Source organism: Primulina eburnea, chromosome 4 (assembly GCF_022965805.1).
Source record: "Primulina eburnea isolate SZY01 chromosome 4, ASM2296580v1, whole genome shotgun sequence".
NCBI lineage: Eukaryota > Viridiplantae > Streptophyta > Magnoliopsida > Lamiales > Gesneriaceae > Primulina > Primulina eburnea.
This window is the reverse complement of record NC_133104.1, coordinates 41,642,324-41,661,652: the sequence shown is the minus strand read 5'-3', so window position 1 is coordinate 41,661,652 and position 19,329 is coordinate 41,642,324. Positions and strand designations below refer to the sequence as shown.

Below are 19,329 nucleotides of genomic sequence, written 5' to 3'. Positions count from 1 at the left end.
TGAGAGTTGTATATATAAACTTGGACAATCATCTCCAATTAAATTATTATTTTTGGAATTAAATTAGGTCAAAATTTCAATCTTAATACTACATACATGCCCTCTGTCAATTGTCTGGTTTTTTTAAATAAAAACTAGTTCCTTTCTTAACGCACCAGACGATAATTAAATCTTATTTTGATTAATTGGATTGCACCACAAGTTGGGAGTCTTAAGATAAATGTGGATACTGCCGTCTTTGATGATTCCAATTTCTTCGATGTAGGGATGATTGTTCGAGATGATAAAGGTATGATCTTAATGGCTAGTGCAGGCTATCTTGAGGGTTTTAACACCTTACCTGACTGAGTTATTTGTTGTTCGAGAAGGTATTATTTTAGCCTATCATCTCCAGTGGACTAATGTAATTGTAGAAACTGATGCTCGTAATTAATGTAGTTGAATCTATTCGTCATTCTAATGCTTTTGCACCTGAAGCTTCCATTATCTCTTTTATAAGAAGACTAATGCTGCAAACATCTGGACTCACCATCATTTTTTGTCGACGTTCAGCCAAAAAAGCAGCTCATGAACTGGCATCCTTTGGTCTTAGTCACAATCACCCTAAAATTTTAACCTCTGTAATTTCTAAATTGATTGTGACAAAGGCCTTTATTAAAAAGGGCTCATTAGGTGTGGCCCATAAGAGGCTAAAAGTGGATCGAATTCCAAGAACTTGAGAAAAGCCCATTGGCAAAAATTAATTTGAAAAATAATTCAAAATTTTAATTATTCGCATCACTGAAGATCTCTTCTTACTTCTTAGTCTCAAAAAATAAAATGAAATCCCTGCTTCCATTTGCATTCCTAAAAATGAAATGATACCATTCAATTAAAGACTAAACGTATATCCTTCTATCCAAAGTCCAAACACAAACCCCATGCAATTTGAGTGAAGCAAAGTAACTTTGCAACAATTAAGAAGTATGTCCAAATTCCAAAAGTTTGGTTCTATCACAAGTATTTGTGGTTCTTAAATCATCTTTAACAACCAAGTGAAGTAATAGAGAAAAACATCATATTATTAAACAAATTGGAAAACGTGTATGACAAAAAGAAATTTTTTAATTAAGATAATCACCATGTATTATGGATGTGAATATAACAAAATCTTAGTTAATTGATACCAATTCCAAAATTAACAAAATTAGGGACCTAAATGGCTTAATACTTTAGGGAATGGAACCTTCGCTTCATAATAATCCTTGGCTTACGAAAATGTTTAACTTAAATTGCATGGCAAAATCTAATGTTTCTCATTCTAAACACATTTATATATCCATTTTACTAAGCCCCCTTCCAGAAACCATAGAGTAATTATTCACATGTTCTTCCTTAGTATCCCATTTTCCTTTTAAATAATAACTTACTGGTCTAGAGCGAATTCCAGGAATTGAGCTGAGACCGAACAAAAGGGAAGAAAGAGTATGACTCATATTAGGCAGTGATTGGGTCCATCAAGTAGCACTCCCCTAGAGAACATATATATGTAGTATACATCTCTACTTACTGATCACAGAGCATTCAAAGTAATTCATTGTGCCTGAAACTCACTGCCAATATCCTCTACATATATGACCCCTTGAAAATTGATGTGAGTGATCCATAACCAAACAAAGAACCATATTAAATGAGAAAAGACAACGAAGTGGACACATGGAGCAAAACATATTATTATTCAACACATTGGAACGTATATATGTCTGTGTACTAACTGATACATTCCAATATCTTTTCAAAAGTTGGAAATCAACTTGACAAATTGCCTAAATCTTGCTTCTACTCTACATGTAAAGTACAAACAAGCCAATCAATCTTCAATGAAATGGTTTGAAGAAAAACTGGCTTGAACATATTGTTTCATCATGTACAAACAAACAACAAGAATCAGATAAGAATATCAGATCATCTCCAATCCATCTCCGACCAAGTTCTATACAAAGTAGCAACACAAAATGTCTATACACGTTCAAAGCCTTTATTAATCACACGTCTGTTCTGTCTCCATTTTCACAAATGCACCTTTCCGTGGCCAGCAATCTTCTTCATCAGAAAAAAACAAGGCAACAGAAATGTCAGCAAGTTTCTTCTTGCACAATCTTGACCGCGGAACCCTCAATTGTTTTGGAGCATTAGGAGCTTCACCCTCATCAAAATCACCAAAAATATCCACTCTCTGAAACCCCACAGTCTTCATTGGTGTTCTGTAGGCGAAATGTGTTTGCTTTGCAATTACAGTCTGTTACAAATCAAGCATCGAAATCAAAATTAAAACTCACAAGAAACCTTTAAATACTGAAGAAGCGAAGCACAAGATTGAAGGGCAATATACTCATAATCAAATCCTACCGTTTCTCTTATTGTTTTTGACACAAAAAACAGCCTCTTCAAATCATCATGCTCCACGCCACACAAAATTCTAATCTGCATCACAAAAACAATTATTACCCACAAATTCAATCTCAAGCTCAAATGTGAAATGCCAAACATAGATATTAATATTCAAAACACAACGCTAATCCTAACAAAATCCGCCCACGGGGGTTCAATTGAAGATCAATCAGCAGCACACAAACTCATGAAATGAACGAATTAAAAACAAAATCTTCCTCGATTTTCAAACAAATTCTGAACTAACCAGAATGTCCTGAGGCAAGGCTTCAAGCGCAGACTTATCAACTGGAAGAAATGAATCTTGATAACAGTGTTTTTTCGAAGAGGTGCAGAAAAAACTATCGTCGCCAAAAGCAACCCTTTTTCTCCCAAATGATGTACTTCTCACCAGCCCAATCACATACCCGTCATTTGCCCTAACTAAATCTGCGCCAGATTTTATCCCGAACGCCATTTCCCCAACTTCAAACTCCAGATCTGAAAATGAACAGCAAAACCCTCAAAATGGAACAAATTTCAGAACCCCAAAGCCGATGTCTAACCTACGCCCCGAAGAACCTTTCCTTTTGGAGTGAAATACAGATAGAAGGAGACGTATGTATATGCGTGTCTACAGTGGAAAAGACCTCAAAACAAAACAAACCAAACCAAAACCCCTAATCAGAGGCAGGAAGTAAATGGAGATTGATGTAACGGCTGTACCGAAGAAGGAAACAAGAACCGCCGCGCAACAAAACTCTACACAGGCATCCGCCCGCACTCACACTTCTACTATGTGTCTGCTCCCGCTTAAGAATCGAAAAAGAAAAAATTCCTTTTAAATAAAAAACAAATTAGGCGATAATTTATTTAATTTTTCAATTTCCGTGAAGAACTCAGGTTATACGATCCGATAAGGAGAGGAGAAAGGCTTGTAAATAAGAGGCACAAAAAACTAGCCGTTGCGATTGGACACGTGTCGGGGTGAGAGAGGTGGGATGCACAACAGGGAGTTGTGGTCGGTCCGAGTCGGCTGATTCCTTGCGTCGGAAGTCGTGTTAATTTCACACGGTGTGGATTGTCCTTTCATGTTACAGTTCGGCTAAGATTCTGACACGTTTCAAGAGATTGGGTCAACGGCTAGGATTGGTTGAGGAAAGTGGGAAGTGGAGGGAAGATTCTAAATAGGCGGCTGCAGTCTTTACGCGGTTGTGAATTTTCCACCGCCAATACATTTTTGTATTTTGGTGGGTCCAAATATTATAAATTGAGGGGGAAATTTTGTGATATTTCCTAGTCATTCTTCAAAATCGATTCAATTGTACATGACTATATGTTTGTTATTTTGAAAAAAATTTGTGAATGGAGGGGTATCCGTTAATAGAAAAGGCAAAAATTTATGTGAGATGGTTCATATTTTGTGAGACGAATATCTTATTTGGGTCATTTATGAAAAAATATTATTTTTTATGTTAAGAATATTACTTTTTATTGTGAATATCAGTAAGGTTGACCCGTCTCACAGATAAAGATTTGTGAGACCGTCTCACAAGAGATCTACTCATAAAAAATAACAAGTACGAGGAGTGGTTGCTTAGCTAAATATTTTTTCAGAATCGGGTCGAATTAGTTTTCAAAATAAATCATCATTAAACTTTTAAATTATAATTATAGTGTTTTTGTAATTATATTTATTCATAAAATAGTGTTTTATGTAACTTAAACATGAGCAGTTTTATAAAAGTGGTCCTTGCCCCTTCGATCCAAAGGTGATGAGCCCCCTTCTCAATCAAAATTTTTCCAGACCAATTTGTCGTACAAAGTTTATTTAGTATGATTTATTTGAATAGTAAAAAAATTTACAAGTTATAAATGTATATCAGAAAATTTTTACTATTTATCGTCGTAAAAAACCAATAAAATTGATTGTTATAGCTTGATTTACATGTTATTAAATACGAGAAAAAATGAAACTGACCAATTAAACAAAATAAATTTCCTTATATAACAAATTTTAAGAATTAAAATCAATATTCTAACATTATGTTAAGATAGATAACACATTTCAAGAGAGTTATAACATATTTTATTTAAAAAATGTCTAAAAAAATTTGGCCAGTGGAGAGCAATTTTTTCAATCGAGGCGTGATTGTATAATATAATTATCCTAAAACTAAACGATAAAAAGTTATATTCCATGGATTGTCGGACGTTGGATTTTGGAACCAACGACCCCTTTTCTCAAATTTATACGGCACTCATTTGCGGAGAGTTTCGCGTGAAGATCTGCGATTAACCTGAAAAGATAGGTTCACGAAGAAGTGAGTTGATCGGAACCAACAATTTGGGACAGATCCGGTTTACGCAGGCCGGATCCGATCCGATCGAAATTTCTCCGTAAATCGTATGATCTGGACCAAATTGAAGGGACACAATCACGTTGATCAGATGGAAATTGCGGGACCCGTGTTATCCGACCGGGTTCGAGCTCAGGACGCCGTGACGGAGGCGACTTTCTCCGCCGGCGGCCAATTATGTTGGGCGGACAAACGGCTGGATTTTGATAAGGAAGTCCTTGGGTTTTCTGTTGAGGGATTGAAAATCAAAATCAGAACCGTTGTGCCGAACGAGGCGGGATTCTGCTGCTTCGGTGGTGCATCAAGCCTCATCAGGAAGAATTTCACTTTCGAGCTCTTGTCAGATGATTCTCTTCGCACTTGGACACAAAAGTTCCATGAGTATCTCGATTATCTTGGTAATTTTTTTTAATCATTTCTTAGTGTACGTCCAGTTGTTCCGCTATTGAACTTGGAATTCCCGGAATTGAAATTTTACCGAGTGTTAATGTAGTTTGGGTGCGATTTTACTTCATATCAAGTTCAATGTCATCTCGCTTTTTCTCCCTTATTGTCATCATCACGATCTCTGTTTCTTTTCGGTAAGATTACTTTTATTTTTAATTCGTAGTTTATATGCGAGTTTAGGTAGGCCAAAGAGGCTATTCATATTGGTGAATCCGTACGGAGGGAATAAATCGGCTTCAAAGATTTTTTTGAATGACGTGAAGCCTTTGCTTGACGATGCTAATCTCCATTATACGGTGCAAGGTCAGTGGTGCCTTTTTGGCTTACAATGTTCTTAATCTTTGGGTTTCCTGATGGCCTTATGATTTTTAAGGACGTTGTTATGGATGTATATTGGATTTTTACTCACTTCATGATTGTCAGAAACTGAACATCAGCTTCATGCGAAGGAAGTTGTTCAGTCGTTGGATCTTTCAAAGTATGATGGAATTGTTTGTGTCAGCGGAGATGGAATCTTGGTGGAGGTCGGTTGATTATTGGGACTTTTGAAATGCAGTATGATTTTATGCTTAGATTGTTAAATTTTGTTACATATGAAAAGCTTTTACATGTTCTTTTATTATTATTATTTCTGTATTTTTTATTACATGTTCTTTTTTTATCGTCAAGTTTACGATGAATGCCATTTATAAACCTTTTTTCAAGCACAAATGGATATTTCCCCTGAATTGATGAAAGTTGAGAACATCATAGGCATTTATGTTCTAAACTATGCTTTTAGTAGGTAATAAATGGATTGCTTAACAGGGAGGACTGGGCAAATGCAATAAAAATGCCTATTGGAGTGGTTCCCGCAGGTTTGACCACCTTTCATTTTAATTCCTACCATTCAATGATTAGTTTTGATAATATACTTGATTCTCGATTTTTATCCACCCTTCTAAAGGGCGTGGCCTCAAGATCTTAGAGGCATTGGGTTCGAATCCCACCGACTGCATGGGGTTGTTCAGTTATTTAGGTTTTTGGTAAAAAAACCGTACCCCATTGTATAAAAAAAATTGCTTACTTATTCTCAGCATAAAAATAAAGTGATGTTTATGGATCAGTTTTCTTGTGTATGAGCTGTCATGACATGAATGTACCGAATCAGTAAAAGGACATTTCAAGTATTTTTGTCAGAGCTCTCCTTTTTTCATCCAGTACTATTCTTTCAATTTTATCCAGGCTCTGGGATAACTACTGACATAGGTTCTTTTTGCAGTATGGGGAGACAACAGTTAATGCTATTTTGTTTCGTTAGTCTTATGTAATCTCTTAACTTGCATATCAGCTTTCGTGACATTGTACTTTTGAGGAAATATAAAAGTAAAAAAGTATCTTTTTGAGTGAAGCCTTATTCATTTATTTGAATACTTTATATTTAAAATGAACAAGAATCTCAAGATTTTACCAAGCACTATGTCAAATATCTGTTTTTCTTGATTTTAGATTACTGTTATTGCTGCTATGTTTGGATTATGAGTGTTTGACTGAGAAGCTGATTCGTTACACCATGTGTTACTTCTTTAACTCAAATATGTGGTGTTTAATTGTGGGATTTTTTTACACCCTGTGGACCCATATATGGTATTTGGATTGTTGGTGATCATTCCTATCTTTGAATTTCATGAATGAGAAGATTTTCTCATGTAGTTATTTCTTTTCAGACAAGGAAAGATAGCAACGTAAGAGTAACTCAGCTTTTGTTCTTTATATCTTTTGTTCATTTAAATATTTTTGTTCTTACCCTTCTGGAATTACGTTTGTTGCTGAATGTAGGAACTGGAAATGGCATGGCAAAATCACTCCTAGATTCGAATGGTGAACCTTGCGCAGCTTCTAATGCTACACTTGCTGTCATTCGAGGTATGTGAGGTCCTCTTTATTTATTTACTATTTTTTTCTTGGTCTGTTTTTCTTGAAATATGATAGCCCTTGATTTAGTTCGGGTAACAATTTTGTGGCCTTTAAATTGCAGGGCATAAGCGGTCATTGGATGTAGCTACTTTATCCCAAGGGAACATCAAATTTTTTAGCGTGTTGATGCTTGCATGGGGTATGTGATCTTATGCTTCGTTCGTAGTCGATTTATGTATTGATATATAGTTACTTATTTTTGTGGTTTCAATGCAAGGTCTTGTGGCTGATATTGATATCGAATCTGAGAAATATAGGTGGATGGGGAGTGCTCGGCTAGATGTCTACGTGAGTTCAGAAATTCTAGTTCTCTTCAGTTCTTTATCACAACTAATCATTATGTTTATTTTATTTTTTTCAATTATTAACCTGCACAGTCTGGGACTGTGATTGTAGTAGAACATTCTTGAGTGACATATTAGCATATTTGACATAAATAATCGATTGCAAACTATGTTTCTTGGACATTCAGAAAATTGTTACGCACCGTATTGGATACTTTTAGGACATGGATACGGATACAATATGGATATGGCTGGGAACGTATCCAAAAAGCAAACTTAAAAAATAAAATTGGATCCGGTACCTGAAACAGACTCACAGAGGGTATGTGGACATGTTTTGCAATTTTGAATCGATACTCAGGGCAGATTGTGGAATGGGGATTTTAATAAAAGGCTGAAGTTAATAAAAGAAAAATTATACTTTTTACAGTATGACGTATTATAATTATTTAATTGTTAAATGATATCTTTATCTTTATTCATCCTCATAGCATTTGTGTACATATTATATATTTATCTATATACAAGTATATTAAGTAGACGTATCACTCCATGTTGTTTCCTAAATTTTGCAATTGTTGTATCTCGTATCCATTTCCTGTCGTTCATAAGTTCAAAAGCTTTGCCTCGAAGGAACAGAATCATTCTTTTTGATTTAAAAAAACTTTTTATATCAATTACCATATTAGGTGTGTTTTGATGTATGAATATGTTCATCGATCACGTTTTGCATTAATTATGTTATTTTTGCCGTTATCTAATTTCTTTGCAACCAGTGGAAGCTTTACTTGTTTGATGTTGTTGATTCACCATTTTTTCTTGGATCCTTAATTTTATCCCTCGTGCATTTCTATTCTCAAACAAGTAATTGTTCCACTGACTCGCTCTCATTCTTATATAGCATGTAACAAATAGTTTATCCATTTACTACTAGTACCTTCCATTAATCTTGTTATGGATCGTTCCATTTAACGTTGTGCAAATAGAGGCATTTCACATGCTTCATGCAAAGGTGTTCTTGATTTGTTTTTTGATGAAAGATGTTGAAGAAATTGAGAGGCTATAGTCTATACTCCAGCATTCATTCTTGTGGACGGCTAACTTTCTTAATGTTCAGGCAGTTCAACGAATACTTGGTCTTAGAAAGTATAATGGTAGCGTAATATTTGTGCCAGCACCTGGATATGAAACTTATGGAGAACCTTTGGATCTTGAAAATCAAATCGTCGTAGATGGTGAGGCTGAAATGAAATCTGACAAGCAGTACAGCTATCATGGTCCTGAAGTTGATGTTAAAAGTTTAAATTGGCGGAAGGTTGATGGCCCTTTTGTTTCAATATGGCTCCATAATGTACCGTGGGGAGGTGAAGATGCAATGGCAGCACCTAATGCTGAGGTTTGTGCCGTTCTGCATGTATATGGAGTAATTGATCCTACTACTAGTACATTGTTCGTGGAAGAATTCAGTGTTACTAACCTCCAGTTTTCATATTTTGTCCTCGTAATGATTTGCAGTTTTCTGATGGTTATTTGGACTTGATCATGATAAAGGACATCCCAAAATTTGCATTGCTAAAGTCAATGACTGAATTGAACTCTGGAGGCCATGTCAAATCGCCGTTTGTATCTTACCTCAAGGTGCAACCTCTTTAAACCAGAGCATACCTTCTAAATAACTTAAACTATCTGATCTACTGCACTGATTCAATGCTAGGTGCATGTCATGTGACACATCTGTTATGCTCAACCTTATTTCCGACCAGTAATGAATATCGAGTCTGCATAACAGCGACTGTTGTACTTGGAATGTGTAGAAATCAACCCCCAAAATTTTCTCATTTATAAGATCTTTGGTTTTTAATCACTTGGTGAGATTGTTTAAAATAGTGCATTGATTGTTTGTCAAGGGTAAACTTTATTGCTAGTTAGAATGTTGTTTGTGCGTCAATCACTATTTAGCCTAAAAATGTTACTGTGACTAGACCATACTCTTTGAAAACGATGACTGATACTTGTAAACACTAAACCCTCGAATAAAAAATCGATGGCCAAGCCATTTGTTAGCTTATTTTCACAAATATATACATGGTTTGAAACATAATTTACTTGGATATCTGATTCTCAACTCTTCAAATTTCTACAACTACAGGTGAAAGCTTTGGTTTTGCAACCTGGCCCACGAACCGATAACCCAGACAAAGCCGGAATAATAGACGTAGACGGGGAGGTTTTAGCCAGAGGGAAAGGATCATACAAGTGCAACGAGAAAACTCTAATGAGCTATGACAAAATAATCATTAAAGTTGATCAAGGATTAGCCACCTTATTTTCTCCTGATTAACGAAGTCTTCTTGTCGGAGTGACTGATTGCTGTATTGTCTAATATATACATATGGAGAAGATTATTACATCAATTTGTTGGACTTCTTTTGTATAGGAAAGTATTAAGGGAGAAAACGAAACGACGGTGGCTTGATGTGTGGTTTCTGGCTTGAAAATGTTCATTTATGTTGGGAGGCTTTGCCATGACCGCCTTGTTGTTGTGCTTTTGAGGTTTAATAATAATTACTGCGTTTTAATTATTCGAGAATAAGCTGATACAATATCTATATTTATATTATATTATTAAGTTTGAAACACTTAAAGTAACTAATTTTTGGTGTTATGGTCTGTAATTATAAAAACGTTAAAACTTTAATGCAAGTCATCTATAGTTCAACAGATATAATCTTTGTTTTCTCGTCATCAAATTGTATGTTTAATTCTTATTTGGATCTTTTTTTAATTCATTTCTTTTTTCTATTTATTTTTTTAATTCGTATATCAAAATTGCTATATAGTTCTTCACTATTTCTTATAATTATATATCGATCTTCATTTAAATATTAACCAAATGAATTATAAAAAATATTGTACAAACAAACAACGTGTGCATCAGTGTACTAATTTTGAGGGTCAATAATAATTACTCAGTTTTATTATTCAAGAATAAGCTGCTACAATATATGTATATATACTATATTATTACGTTTGAAACACTTATAGTAACTAATTTTTGGTATCATTTCTGTTTTAATAATTATATATATTATTAAAGCATTAAAACTTTGATGCAAGTCATCTATAATTCAACGAATATAGTCTTTGTTTTTTAGCCATCAAATTATATGTTTAATTCTTATTTGGATCTTTTTTTGATTCATTTTTTTTTCTATTTATTTATTTTAATTCGTATATCAAAATTGCAATGTAGTCCTTCACTATTTTTATAACTATATTTTGATCTTCATTTAAATATTAACCAAATAAATTATAATAAAACATTGTACAACAAGCAATACGTGCATCAATGCTCAATATTTCATAATGTCGGTGTCCGATATTCAATAAATTTTGTAAATGTAAAACATTGACAAATAGTCACCATTCTTCAGTTTAATTGGTTTAAAATGGTTCAATGTTATCTTAATAACTTTTAATATCAATACAAAATACCAGCAAAGATACGAGTTAATTTCGTCTGATTTCAATTTTGAAAATGATTATTATTTCATAATATACATTTACATACTAAAAAAAGGAAAATATGTAAATTAAAATATTTTGCATTTCGTAGACCGACACCTTTGTTGCATTGAGGGCAAAAACTTGTATGAGACTGTCCTCACGGGTCGTATGGGTGAGACGGATCTCCTTATTTGGATCACCCATGAAAAAGTAATTAACTTTTTATGCGAAGAGTAGACTTTTTATTGTGAATATGGTAGGGTTGACACGTCCTCAGCGGATTAGGATCCGTGAGACGGTCCTCTCACATGAGACGCCTATGCATTGAGTACATGAACATTTCACAGATATGCAGCAGTTATATATTTTTTCCTAAGTTTAAAAATATTAAAAATTAATTTTTGATATATTATTAACCAGAGGAAGAAATGTTTCAGAAAATTGAAAAAAGAAAAAAAAAAGACAATTGTTATATAATATATATTTTTATAATTATATAAGATATTTTAAGAAGAAAAGAGAAAACAATTAGAAACATAAAAATAATTAATTTATATAATTTTAATTTAATAAACTTTGGTAGGTAAGTAGGCGGTAGCTTTGGATAACGTTGGAGTTTATTACGTTGCATCTCATGAAAGCGACGAGGACCAGAGGAGAGAGATTACTCTCCAAAAACGACGACGTCAAAGCCATATAAAACCCGCAGCACACGCACTCTCTGTGTGAGATGCCCCACTCCACTACCCCGAGACCACTTTCAGATGAGTTGTCCGTGCGTTATGTCCTCGATTCGAACGTTTTCTGTTTAGGGCTGTGCTGTTTGAAGTTGAACAGGGTCTTCTGTGCTGAATTTTGATTTTGTACTTGGAAATTTTGGTCCCACATCAGATGTTCTTTTGTCGGGATTCTGTGTTACGATGACGTCATCATCTTCGTCAACCGGATTTTGCTTTAATTTGAACTGTAGAGAGGGGTCGGAGAAGTGGAGGAGAGGTTGGCCCCGCCGGACTGGTGACTATGCTCATCTCTGCGATCGATGCGCGTAAGAAATTTTTTTTTCTCTCTCTCTCTCTCTTTTTGGAACTTTGGTTTGGCTTCTCTCTGTTTTTTTTTTTACATTACATGGGAATCTTACTTAGGTTATGGTTTGAGTTTTTTTGGTCAATTTCTTCTTTTTAGTGACATGACACATTGCGTTGATTTGTGGAAATCTTTTTACGAGTTTCCATTTTTTGTCATTACGGAGTGGAGGCATGTTTAGCTGAAACGGTAGCAGAGGCCGTGGGAGGCTGCTAATCCAGTTCCAAGGATATTCACGGAACAATAGCGACTCCAGTCGGGGAGTATTTTTTTCCAAAAAAAATTAAATTTTGAAAAACATTTCGCAATTGCCATAAAATCAACTATATTCCTTATATCTTACATGGAATCTAGATGTGGTTCATTGTTGTTCAATTGATAACGTAAAAGAAGATACTTGACTCAGATATTTGATTGTCAGTTTTGGTTATGTTTTGTATGGTTGAAGTTTCTTGCAGTCACAATATTTGATTTAAAATCTGCATTGGGTGGGGTGACATGCCCACCAGGAACTGCTTTTAAAGTCTCTTTATAATGCCCAATGGTTGTTATATGGGTTGATTTGCATCTCGACTACTGAAATTTTGTAAGCATTTACTAAGTTTTTAAAGTTAAATATGCATTATTTCTAGGGCATGTAAATTTATGACACGATGGAAAATTAGGAAATGACTAACCTCTTGCCTTTCTATATATGATTGGAAGATCGTATCAAATAATTCAGATCAGTTTTCTTTTCTTTCTTTCTAAATTGATGAGATTTATCGCCAATATAGTTCTGCTTATGAGGAGGGAAATTTTTGCGAGACATTCCACCTCGATGCTTCTGGTTGGAGAAGCTGCGAATCTTGTGGAAAGGTAAACTGGATTTAAATTTTGGATTTTCGCTTAAATGTAAGTCATTTCCTTAGACTTCGAAATTTTATGTCCAACTTTTTCTGCAGCAAAGAGAATTTGTAAGTTCCGAAAAATGACTTCATTGTTGCAGAAAATTCATTGTGGATGTATAGTATCGTTCCATATGTTCGTGCTGTTGGATGCAGGAGGAATTGAATGTCTAACATGTGCCAAGAAAAGTGACATTCTGGTGAGAATTATGTCCCTTGTTTCTTTACTGGTTTTGTTTCAACATGTGATTTTACTTTCCCTAACTTCATGCTCTAGTTATTGTGTTTCAAATTATGTTGATTGCATGTGGCATTCAGAAAGCTTGTCGAGTCTCTAACCTTGATTAATTATACAAGTTTATTTCAACTTTTTTCAATTTCATTTATGATAGTAGGTAAAGACCTTGTCTTGGCACTGGTTTTTTTTTTTTTTTAATTTCAGTTCGCATATACTCCGGCTCTTTGAGATTTTACAAGGTTTTTTCAAGGTGGGCAGATCACTATCTGTCCACAAATAATGTTAAAATGAGCATCCATGCAGGATCTGGTTACTCAAAAGGCCCTTGAATTGCTCAGTTTGGACGATGTAGTTAGTTTAAAACACATCTGGATGAATTTCTGTGGTGTTGAATGTTATAAAAACATGTTGAGACAGTTGAGATCTATTTTCTATTTTGTGTCATAGGAAGTTCTATCGTCACAAAACTTAATTTTCTGCTTTTATTATTATGTCTAGATAAATGAATGAGCCCTCATTCTTTACCCTTCCTTCCCATGCTTCAGACCCCAAATCCTGCCTGGCCACCACCTTCACGCTCTCTTCCTTCGCAACCTGAAAGAATGAAGGACCTCTCTGTGAAAACTTTGAGTGCAACAGTTGGCTCAGGTCCAGAACCATGGAATCCAGCACCCAATTTGCTCAATGGTTTTACCATCCAATCAAATGTGCAGCCAAGGATGCCCTTTGAAATTGATTTACTGGGTGGGATGGACAGGTTTCGCATATGTCAGAGATTTTCTACAGCTTCCCTTGGGACGAAAGATAACTCTTTTGAAAGATTAGTTGATGGAAAGCCAAGAATCTGTCCAAGGGAATCATTTGTGAATGGTAATGCTGGTAACTTTATTCATCATATTGTGAATAAACTTAAGGCTGCTTGTGCCTTGTCCGGGATATTTTTACTCCCATATGTAATTTTAGTGTTCTGTTGCAGGAGCCAGCTGCAAGGAACAATCAAATTCATCCATAAATGATTTTGGCCCAATAACATTCCCAAAGAATGATTCTGCTGTTGGAGGTTCATTTGTAGCTGCAACTTCATCCAAAAACGAAGCCAATGATTCTACCCAGCTTTCTGCTATTCTTTCACAGCCATTCACTCCATCAATTCAAGCCAGAAAACAGATCTGGAATCATGATAGAGTGGGCTCATCTAGTGAGGTGCAACCATGTAATGGAAAAAATCGAGGAGATGATCGTGGCCGAGGTCAGTTGCTTCCTAGGTATCGCCCCCAAATAACTGATAAGGAGCTTCAACAGATATCTACCGAGTATCCTGTGGTTCTTGAGTGTCCTTTACTTTTGTAGTTTCTACGATCTTTGTCAAATATTAATTTGAAATATGGTTTTCCCTAGTATCGTGGTCCTGATTTATCGATTCACACGTTTTTAAGACTTGCATGATCGATAATACAAAATACGTACATTGTTAGTGTTCACTACCTTGAGTTCGCCTTATCTTCTTGTTAGTTCGAACTCGGTCATTACTCCATTGTTTGAAAAATTGTTGACTGCTAGTGATGCGGGACGGATTGGGCGTTTAGTCCTGCCAAAAAAATGTGCAGAGGTGAGTCCTCATGCCATATGGTGATTTTTCTTCTATATTCTTATAAATGTAGATGCGAGATGACTTATTTTTTGTTCAAATTCAAATTTGTATGGGTATCTGCATTTTGTAAGATCTAGAATTACTCTTGTACAACACAAATTTCTGTTCATTTCTGAGCATCTATAAGTTCCTTTGTAGTATTATTTTCTAAATTTAGATTCATCCTTGGATCTCAGGAAAATTTTGCAATGAACCTACAGACTTTTCAACAATCATGTTAAAGTATAATAGGGTTTGGTATTGCAGATAGGTTTTTGGAAATCGGAATTTCCATTTGGTTTGTGAAATTTTTATAAATTAGCTTTTGGCTCTTGAAAATGTCAATTGCTAATCTGGGTCGTTCATTGAGGAAGGTGGTGAAATAGTTTCTCCCAGTGGGATCATAACTGGAGTGATCTGTAATTTGCATATTAGTTGTAAGCCTTCCATCTGGTTTTGGTTTTTTCGTAGGTATTTTTGTATTGAAATTGTTGGCTTCAAAAATTGAAGGAAAAAGTAAACTTAGTTAGGTTTTCATTTCTTAGTATGTGTATTTATATCCTGATTGGAAACAATAAAAAAGCGAAACAAAAGGAGAAGTTTCTACATCAGAATGACAGAATGCTTTCTAGTCTTTTTTATGCCCCTTGCGTGTGCTGACATTATGACATAATTCAACTTGTTAACGATTCCACAGGCCTATTTTCCGCCAATTGCTCAACCAGAAGGATTACCTTTGGAAGTACGGGATGTGAATGGGAAGGAATGGGTTTTTCAGTTTCGATTTTGGCCCAACAATAACAGTCGAATGTATGTTTTAGAAGGAATTACTCCATGTTTACAATCCTTGCAACTTCAAGCTGGTGATACAGGTATTTTGTCTTTGCAGCTTCTGCCTTGCTTTTGATTTTTTCCCCCTAATCTTTGAGGGGCGGAAGTTTCCTCTCTTTAATGTGCCACCATAATGGTTGTTCTTCCATAATGTTTACGTCTACATGGAAGAACGTTTACGTCTAGTATTGGTGCAATAAAATATACCTTATCTCCTTTTTTGCTGTCACTTGCTTGGTTTGGCAAACTAATGCCGTGGACACGCAGGATGGCTTCAGGAATTGCCAAGAGAGTGGGCAAGGGGACGAGGGCTAAGTGTGTTTGTTTTTGTGTGTGTGTGTGTGTGTGTGTGTGTGGCGGGGGGGGGGGGGGGGGGGGGGGGGAACTGCATACAGCTATGATGACCAAACACATATGTTGAAAAATTACAGAGTGTTTAAAGCACTTCATTTTTTTTGTTGGACATTTATGTAGTATATTATTGAGAATACTCTTTTCCGAGCTAGTATACATATTACTTTTTTTACTTGCAAAATGATTAAAGATGTTCCTTGACAGTAACATTTAGTAGACTTGAACCAGAAGGAAAGTTGATCATGGGATGCAGAAAGGCTTCAATTATGCCATCATTTGATCAGGTTTGTCCTCCAACATCACGTTGTCCTAATCTTGGAAATGACAGCCTTATTAAAAATTGTGATTCCATGTTCTGCCATCTCACAGTGGTCTGTCAAGAAGTGCCTAACCGCCTTTGCATCTTTACTTTCCAAACTGATACGTGCTTCTTTTAGGCATTGAAATGACAAAGCTTCATATCTGTGATTACATTTACTTGTGTTCACACGAACATGTGCTCACACATTATAAAGTCTTTCAGTTTTTATTGAATTTTGAGTCCGAGTTTAGATTCTAAGTTACTTATTAATACTGTTTTCTTGTTCTCAGGGAGATGAAGCTTCTTTATTTGGGAATAATGCATCGGCAGTGGTGGAGTCTGGGGAAGTTATTTCAATAAATGGTAATCTGAATGGTAAATCACATCAGAGATTTCCACTCATCAACCAGGATGCCAAATCAAATCCAAGAAGTGCAGGGTCAATTGTTAAATCTACTTTCAATTCAAAGAAAATACTCGAAACCAAGCCAATGACTCATAACAATAGGAAAAATAGCACCTTTGGTACAAAGAGCAAGCGTCTTAGGATTGAAAATGAGGATATTATGGAGTTGAAGCTCACTTGGGAAGAAGCTCAACTATTGATGCGCCCACCTCCTAAAATTGTTCCATCAGTTTTTGTCATAGAAGGATTTGAAATTGAAGAATTTGAGGTACTAGGTTTCTTAAATATTAAATTTTTGTCATGCTTTGTTTCACCTAATTCATGTTTGTTTTGTTTTTTTTACATGTTGCACTTTGAAACATGTAGATGTTTGGACTTATAAGTTCATTTGTCCTTCATAGTCTAACTTCACAGGTGGCTGCAGAAAAATGAAGCATGTGGCATTTGGCTCAATGCCTTCATTGCCGATTATGTACTTTTTGTTTGATCGCTGATTGTTCTGTTTCATAGAGCCGAATTTTTTGTTTTTTATTGTAACCTGTGCTTATCTTGTCCGACTGAAGTACATGTGTGATAGTAAAACATAACAAAGAGTTTACTTTCGTTATTGGCCAACTTCCTTATTTGTTATCTTTAGGAGGCTGCACCAATTATTGGAAGGCCTACTATTCCAGTAGTAGATAATTTAGGGTAAGTTGCATACTGGAGCCCCGCCCCATTTAAGTATCTCCCCTTCTCTAGCAGTATTGCCACTTTCCCTGCCGGAAGGCTGACATCAAATTGTTACTTGCCTTAGTTTAAAGATTCAGTGGGCTCAATGTGAAGAGTGTTTTAAGTGGCGCAAAGTACCTGCAGATGCACTTCTCTCTTCTAGGTGGACCTGTTCTGAAAATGTATGGGACCTTGGCAGGTAGTGTGTGTTATGTATCTTTCCTTCGTTATCATTCCATTAATTGGTTCGTACACTATTAATCTGAGTTTAAACGTAATCTGAGTTTAAACGAATCCTTGTGTATGTCCTCTCTGGAAGCAATCGTGTATAAAAAGCTGTGGTCCATCGATCGATGATATGTTCGTTGTTTCTTCCAAATTTAATGGCACTTGCTTTCTTCCAAATTTAACTGCACCTGCCAAATGTAGTGAAATTGGACATTTTTTTTTTCAATAAAGACAGACATGTTCACTTGTGGATATCTAGCTTTGCTTCTTTAAAAGAATTATCATGATTGATAAGATATGGCCCCTTTCTGAGGTATTAAACTCCCCACAGATCTCTATGCTCAGCTACCGAGGAATTATTCGCAGAACAACTTGATGAATTATTACCTACCTTTAGCAAAGGTAACACTTAAAAGCTCGTATTTCTTTGCAGTAGTATTACATTTTCCTGCTTTTTTTCTCACATTTATATGTTTTCCGGCCCTTTTGAATTGTTGTGAAGTTTCTTTTGAGAAAAACAAGACCACCGAACATCATTCTGATCTGTTTGTGGGCCTGGAAGGGCTGGATGCCCTTGCAAATCTAGCCATCCAAGGGAAGGGAGAAAGCCTTCCACATTCTTCCCCGACAAGGACAAAACACCCTCGTCATAAACCTGGCTGTTCTTGCATCGTTTGCATTCAGCCCCCAAGTGGGAAAGGCTTGAAACATAAGCAATCATGTGAGTGTGCTGTATGTAGTTCATTAAGGCGCCGTTTCAGAACCCTGATGGAGAGGCGTGAAAAGAAACAACTGGAGAAAGAATCTGAATCTTTGCAGCAGCAACAATTACCCGAACAACAGCTGCATATCAATGCAGAACCAAGTAACAATGCGGGAAATAATGACGTAAATTTAGAAGATTGGGGCAATGGGGCCTGTGTTGATGAGCATAATGGGAATAAACCGGTTGTGGTGCCTTTGAAAGGTCAAATAGACCTTAATATCCAGCCGGAGCGTGAGGAAGAGTTGTCCCCTGGCTCAAATTCTGGGGCCAAGAAATGTGTCTCCACGGGCTCCACACAGGAAAATATTGGAGGACTGCACTTACCTTCGGACACCCCTGTCCTAGGAAATTAGCGGACAAGCTGATACATCAGGATTGGATTATTTAAATCGACAACTTATCGGAGGAAGATTTCGGCGGGTTGATATTTTGCCATCACCTGCTTTTGCCTTCAATACATTCTCAAAGTTAAAGCTATGCATATATAATAGGTAAGAATTCGTTACTGTGTTGAGGCTCAGTAGTAGATTCTATTATTTTCGTCAAGTAATGATTTATGATGATGCTATGCCAAATCCGACCAGGTCCAGTTGAGCCTGGTCGATTATTTGAGCTGATTATTAACGACATGGTGAATCGGTCTTAAACATTTTTTTTACTTTTTATATGTATTTTAGGTTATTTTTCTATTAAAAACAAAATTCTATATCATCTTTAAAGTTTTTTTTTAAAAAGATTTTAGAATTGCGTGGGAATGGCTCATTTGTTGAGTGCATGTTCCAATGAAAACCTGTATTTATCAATTTCAATTTGTTTAAACAGTTTAAAAAGTCAGACTGTGGACTATAGATAGTTTGTTTAGTGACAGATTATTGAAGATGAATAAATTGAAATTCATATTGTAGAAAGAATAAATGACATACGACTTGAC

At 35.6% G+C, this 19,329-nt stretch overlaps 3 protein-coding genes across 5 annotated transcripts; 2 read left to right on the top strand and 1 right to left on the bottom strand.

Moving 5' to 3' along the window:
- Positions 1–1,696: 1,696 nt before the first annotated feature.
- Positions 1,697–3,414, bottom strand: LOC140829067 (F-box protein At1g61340-like). Its single transcript, XM_073192036.1, has 3 exons — positions 2,678–3,414; positions 2,389–2,463; positions 1,697–2,278 (listed from the first exon to the last, which is right to left on the bottom strand). The coding sequence occupies exons 1-3, from the start codon at positions 2,885–2,887 to the stop codon at positions 2,021–2,023; spliced, it is 543 nt and encodes a 180-aa protein (XP_073048137.1). The 5' UTR covers positions 2,888–3,414; the 3' UTR covers positions 1,697–2,020.
- A 1,183-nt stretch (positions 3,415–4,597) lies between these two features.
- On the top strand, positions 4,598–9,868 carry LOC140829066 (sphingosine kinase 1-like). 2 transcript variants are annotated; one of them, XM_073192034.1, is made up of 10 exons: positions 4,598–5,167; positions 5,397–5,519; positions 5,640–5,740; positions 6,001–6,073; positions 7,035–7,121; positions 7,234–7,311; positions 7,390–7,460; positions 8,574–8,852; positions 8,972–9,094; positions 9,606–9,868. In XM_073192034.1, exons 1-10 carry the CDS (start codon positions 4,819–4,821, stop codon positions 9,795–9,797), a joined length of 1,476 nt encoding a protein of 491 aa, XP_073048135.1. In that variant the 5' UTR covers positions 4,598–4,818; the 3' UTR covers positions 9,798–9,868. The 2 variants fall into 2 exon arrangements, with proteins under 2 accessions (XP_073048135.1, XP_073048136.1); XM_073192035.1 differs by lacking the exon at positions 4,598–5,167 and having other exon boundaries at positions 5,396–5,519; positions 5,998–6,073.
- A 1,708-nt stretch (positions 9,869–11,576) lies between these two features.
- Positions 11,577–19,047, top strand: LOC140829063 (B3 domain-containing protein Os07g0563300-like). 2 transcript variants are annotated; one of them, XM_073192030.1, is made up of 13 exons: positions 11,577–12,008; positions 12,823–12,904; positions 13,035–13,133; positions 13,717–14,041; positions 14,148–14,484; positions 14,684–14,780; positions 15,499–15,673; positions 16,191–16,270; positions 16,578–16,961; positions 17,331–17,383; positions 17,490–17,603; positions 17,964–18,034; positions 18,135–19,047. In XM_073192030.1, exons 1-13 carry the CDS (start codon positions 11,884–11,886, stop codon positions 18,749–18,751), a joined length of 2,559 nt encoding a protein of 852 aa, XP_073048131.1. In that variant the 5' UTR covers positions 11,577–11,883; the 3' UTR covers positions 18,752–19,047. The 2 variants fall into 2 exon arrangements, with proteins under 2 accessions (XP_073048131.1, XP_073048132.1); XM_073192031.1 differs by having other exon boundaries at positions 11,899–12,008; positions 12,991–13,133.
- The last annotated feature ends 282 nt before the right edge of the window (positions 19,048–19,329 follow it).